This window comes from Quercus suber, unplaced genomic scaffold, assembly GCF_002906115.3.
Source record: "Quercus suber isolate HL8 unplaced genomic scaffold, Cork oak 2.0 scaffold_27, whole genome shotgun sequence".
Lineage (NCBI taxonomy): Eukaryota > Viridiplantae > Streptophyta > Magnoliopsida > Fagales > Fagaceae > Quercus > Quercus suber.
Window position 1 is genome coordinate 796,361 of NW_027069492.1, and position 5,720 is coordinate 802,080.

General features: G+C 46.0%; 1 protein-coding gene across 1 annotated transcript; it reads right to left on the reverse strand.

Moving 5' to 3' along the window:
* Positions 1 to 711: 711 nt before the first annotated feature.
* LOC136065603 (uncharacterized) lies at positions 712 to 1,784 on the reverse strand. The gene is made up of 2 exons (XM_065769078.1): positions 1,608 to 1,784; positions 712 to 1,551 (listed from the first exon to the last, which is right to left on the reverse strand). The coding sequence occupies exons 1-2, from the start codon at positions 1,782 to 1,784 to the stop codon at positions 712 to 714; spliced, it is 1,017 nt and encodes a 338-aa protein (XP_065625150.1).
* Positions 1,785 to 5,720: the final 3,936 nt, after the last annotated feature.

Here is a 5,720-nt window from a genome sequence, read left to right on the forward strand (position 1 = left end):
AAGCGTTAGACAGAACCAAGGCATTGCATGGTCCTCGGACTCAAGCCTATGGGGAAACTAACCGCTCAGCTATACCTGGGTACTAGACAGAACCAGGGTATTGCGTGGTCCTCGGACTCAAACCTATAGGGAAACTAGATACTCACAGAGAAATGGAAGCGTTAGACAGAACCAAGGCATTGCATGGTCCTCAGACTCAAGCCTATGGGGAAACTAACCGCTTAGCTATACCTGGGTACTAGACAGAACCAGGGTATTGCATGGTCCTCGGACTCAAACCTATGGGGAAACTAGATACTTACAGAAGAATGGAAGTGTTAGACAGAACCAAGGCATTGCATGGTCCTCGGACTCAAGCATACAGGGAGACTAGCTACAAAATGTCCCAAGTTAGGAAAGGATTAAGCCCCACCTAACCCTTGAGACGCAAGAAAGCTGCCCATGCATACGTTCTCTCTCCTTATCATCGTTACTGGCGCAATTAGCCGACATACAATTCAAGCTAAAATCGTGCAAATCAAAGGAAAAAAGGAAAAGCATGCAGCGTGTACACAAATAAGCAATTCAGATAAATATAAAGGGAAATTAAATTCGCATTACAACAATGAGTTCGTAAAAATTGCATGGCAAGAGCCACAGTACATAGAAGAGAAGCACAACAAAATAAAATGAAATGGCGTGAAAGTAGGACGAGCCGAGACGCCGGGGAGTCTACTCTTTTTGCTCAGGCTGGACAGGGGCAACCCCTGACCCCTCCGAGCCCTGGCCTGAGGGGACGGCCTGCAAGGGTACGGCGAGAACAACTGCTTCCTCGGTGGTAGGGGTTGGATCATCAGAAGGGATCTCCACTATCTCTTGGGGCACCTCCTCGCTCGAATGCTCCCCTAGTTCAGTTGCCCCCACCTCTTCAACAATCTCCCCAACCTTAGGGTCCTCAGGGGCGGCCTCACGGATGGCGGGGGGGTAATACACGCTCTCTGCCTTCCATAGGTCGGACGTGGCCTCCACCCCAACTTGTTTGAGGGCCTCAGCCCAGACCTGGGAATAGTATTGCCTACACACCCCCGGGACTTGAGCTTTGTAGAGGGCCTCTACCGCAGCCACCCCATCAGCGTAGGCTGCGGTCTCAGCCTCCTCCTTGGCACTCTCGGCCATCTCCCTGCCATGGTTAGCCTCGTCCTTAGCCCGCTGAGCCTGGTCTTTGGCCCATTCCGCCTCCCTCTGAGCCCCCTCGGCCTTTGTCACCTTAGCCCGCAAATCCGCGATCAGATCCCTCGCGGTCTGCAGCTGATCCTCCGCCTCGCCCAAGCGCCTTGTCTGCTCCTTGGCCTGGGCCTGGGTGCCCTCAAGACCAGACAGTGCACTGTCCCACTCCCTGGTCACCGCCTTCAAATCCTCTCGGGCCTTGGCGAGGTCAGCCTCGAAATTCTTCAGAGCCCCGGTGGCCTGGAATCGCCAATCACGCTCTCGTTTGAGGGCCTCCTTCTGGTCGTTTGTCGCCCCCCTCCAACATAAAGATAGCTTGGACAGCCTGCCAGAATAACCAATGTACTATAAGCCCAATAAAAGAAAAAGAGTGGGAGAAGAGTCGAGGTTGTAGCCCTTACCATCCCCACATATCGCTTGAGGCTGAGGAAGACCTGCTCGCTCGTCAAAGAGTTAAGCTCAGCCATATCTGCTGGGAGTAGCAGGCTCCTCTCCAGCGCATCAGCCACGCGCACACCTTCGCCCTCATTGAAGTCCTTGAGGGAGGCGTTATCCCTTAAGGGCTCCCCACAGAGCATCGGGGCTGGGAGCAAGGCCTGGGCCTCGGAAGAGGTGGTGTCGATGACCTGCCTCTCCTGGCTCTTGTCGCCTATTTTAAGCTGCTTGGACGGCCGCAGAGTAATGTCCTCCTTCTGCGAGGACACCGTCTTATCCTCCACAGGCCTTTTACCCTTATCCTTCTTCTTCTTGGGGCCAGCAGGCACGGACCCAAAGGGCAAGCGCGTCTGAGAAGGAGAATGAGGGAGTTTCTACCGAGCGGAAGTCGACCTAATCTTCGGAGGTAGAGTGGGAAGTTTCTGTTGGTACTCCCCCGGCTGGCCCTCAATCAGGTCCAGCAAGTTGGTGGTGGGCTTCCTCTTGTAACCCATTGTCAGCCGAGGAGGGGCTTCTGAAGCAAAGAGGTCTGCTTCAGTCAAATTGGGATCACCCAAGTCCCCAAGAGGGTCCTCGGACTGATCAAGCTGAGCGAAAACGTCAAACGCGTCCCCTTCCTCCTCTGGAGCTTCCTCGGCGGCCTCGGCGAACGGTTGGGAAGAGGAGGGGACGGCTAGTGTGATAGCTTCCTGGTCGGAGGGCTCCTCGGGGAACGAAAATCCGTCCTGGGTCACAGTAATCCTCTGAAGCCGAGGATTGTTGGCTCGGATGACGTGCTTTGAAACCGGGAACGATTTCTGGGCAAGTTTATACCCCAAAATTATGTGGGCGGCCCTAACCTGATTGTCGTCCTCGTTTATATACACTGACGCCCTCAGCACCTTTTGTAAATCTTCTCGATTGACCAGATGGAAGTGACGCTCAAAAGCGTGCGAGTCTGCAAACGGAAAGCACCACCGCGTTAGTAAAATAGAAAAAGGGGGAAGAAAAAAGGCGAGAACTTGAAACCCCTCCTGTTTCCTACTGCCCCACCTGGTATTCCCTCTGTTGTTGGGCAGTGAAGGCCATCGTGCCACTCCCCTGACACGATGAGGAAATCCTCGTTGAACCCCTTGCTGGACTCGGGGAGGCACTGAATGAGCCGCACCCTGTCGTCTCTCATCTTCAGGTAATAGGACTTGTCCTTAAGAAGCTGAAGGTTGTAACACGAGTTCACATCGTGGTGGGTCAACCTCAGCCCCATCTTCTCGTTCAGGGCGTCCACACAGCCCAGAATCCTAAAGACGTTTATCCCACACTGGGTGGGGGCCAACCGAAAGTGCGTGAGGTAATCCCTCATCACCGGCCCCATGGGGATCGTCATCCCCCCTTCAAGGAAGGCGACTATGGGAATTACCACCTCGCCCTCCTGCCTGTGTATGCGTCAATCCCCGTCCTCACAATATCTCAGACCTACATTGCCGGGAATTTTGTGGTCGGTGATGAATTTCTCCATCGCCTCCGTAGTATCGACGTATTTCTTAAACCTACCCATCCCAGTTGACGCCTAAAAGAACTAAGAAAGAACAGGCGAAGTAGAAAAAAAGGTAAAGAGAAAAAGAAGTTAGAGAGAGACAGAGCGACTTACTGGAAAGAGGAGGAGCTCCTCGGGCAGGTTTTTTGTGCTGGAGGTGCTAGTGAGAGTGTGGCTGAACTCAGGAGGGGCACACGAAAATTCTTGATTACAAATGAAGAACAAGAAGAAGCGGTTCGTACGGGTATTTATACTTCAAATCGAGGAGCCATGCGGGTTTTCCCGCCCATAAATGCGAGACGAACCTCCACCGTTGGATGGGTAACGCCTCATTAGACGTGGGGAGCACAAAGCCGCCTGAATTTAATGATGGGCACGTTACGTGCTCCGAAACGTCAACGACGTGCCTTGGGCAGAAGAATAGACCCCAGTACTGACCGGGGGGGGGGGGTAAGGCCGAGGATGTCAAAATCCTTCTCCCCGCCCGAGGATGCGTGCAGCAAGATTTTGAGGGGCTATTGTGGGGCCAGAAAGTCGGGCAACCTTGGCCCACTTCAAACTAGGCCCAAACGGCTCACGCCGAGGACGCATGATGGGTCCGAGGATGACCCTATCCTCGGTCGTCCGAGACCTTGGAAAAACACAAGGACCGCCCCACCACAGGACTCCTTGAATATCCGAGGAGGAGAAGGGCCCGATGCCATGCGTCGGCGACAGAAGTACGGAGAAGGGGCAAGCCCTGGGCGAACTGTCACCTCGGCATTGAATACGCTCACCTAACCTTTCTGGCCGCATTAATGGGGATGTAACCCCTTGACAGGGCGACATCGATCAGGGTGAGCCACTTGAGCACAGATTTGACCTCTGATGGGACAGACGGTCAGAAGGGAGGCCAATAGATGATCAATAGGAGGAAGAAGAGAGGGATATATAAGAAATGTGAGCAAAATGTAAAGGGGGGGAAAGTGAAGGGGAAGGAAAAACCTCCTCGGACATGGGCCGAGGAGCATCCCTCAGTTGTAAACCAGTCTTAGTACCTTTCAATAAAAGAAAAGAGTTCATGCTTCGTGAACGCCGGCCAGCGCCTAAACCTTCGATCCACTCTTTACAAATTCATTGTTCTGGGTTTGTTGGGCTTTTAACCCATATCCTTTGGGCTTGGGCTACAAAAACTGACCCTACAATTATAATTAGCTTAGATTGTTTATCAATTCTGTGTTTGGCTTATGTTCATGTTCCGCACATTAATTGTTTGATAATAAGCTTGAATTGATTTTTGTTATTGGGGGTCAAAATGTTCATAGTGTTTTCAACGCTATTTGAACTTTCAAAAACTCTCTCTTAAAAAAAAATGTTGTAAAACTTGAGTTTTATACCGTATCCTTATTATAAAATTTAATATATTTGGATTGTAGATTAGGGTCATGTTAATGAGTGTTCTTAGAGTAATGGTTAACAATCAATTTTAGGAAAGTTTTGACACTACTTTTATGGGAAATGAAAAAAGTTGTCATAATATTAATTGTTTTTATTTTTCTTTTCCCATAAAAATTTTCTTTAAATAGATTGTTAACAAATGTCCTAAAAGCATCTGTTAACATTTTCCTATAAATTATAATATAATTATAGAAGTTGAGAAATGCTAATAAATGCCCTTAAAGTATTGGTTAATAATCCATTTAAAGAAAGTTTTTATTTAAAAAAAAAAGTAATTAATATTTTAACAGTTTTTTTTTTTCTCATAAAAATAGTGTCAAAATTTTCTTAAAATAAATTATTAATTAATATTCTAAGAGCACTTGTTAACGTAATCCATAACTATTCACAAAGCAGAGTAGTGGGAGCAGAAGACGTTGAGTAGTACAATGGGTGAGTTTGGTTCAGCTTTTAGTAAAAGTGCGTAATGAAAAAGTTGAGTTTTTAAAAAGTCTATAATGAAAAAGTTGAGTTTCAAAAAGTTGGGTGTTTGATAAAGCTGTTAAAAAGTGCTTTTTGAAAAAACTGAGTGTTTGGTTAGCACTTATAAAAGTGGCAGTTTGAGGGATAAATTACCAAAAAGGACAATGTATATATAAAGGAGTTTATTTCATACTTCTTTTTTTTTTAATGCGAGTTTATTTCATACTTAAATCAACTACTTCATATACTTAAATCAATTTTTCTTTTTCTAAAAAAATTATTTTTTTCTCATCAATATTAGCTAATAATAACCTACCACTTAAGATTTATTGTGAAAAATATTGTGAAATTATTGTGATAATTGATACTGATTTTAATTTGAATGTACTATTACAATTATTTTTTTCTCTTTTTAAATTTTTTTTTCTCACCAATATTAGCTAATAATAACCTACTACTTAAGATTTATTGTGAAAGTATTGTGAAAATATTGTGATAAAAATTGATACAAATTTTAATTTTAACATACTATTAAAATTATTTTTTTCTCTTTCTAAAAAAATTATTTTTTTCTCACCAATATTAGCTAATAATAACCTACCCTTTAAAATTTATTTTGAAAATATTGTAATAAATATTGTGGTAGTATTTTTAAATTGTAATTTCT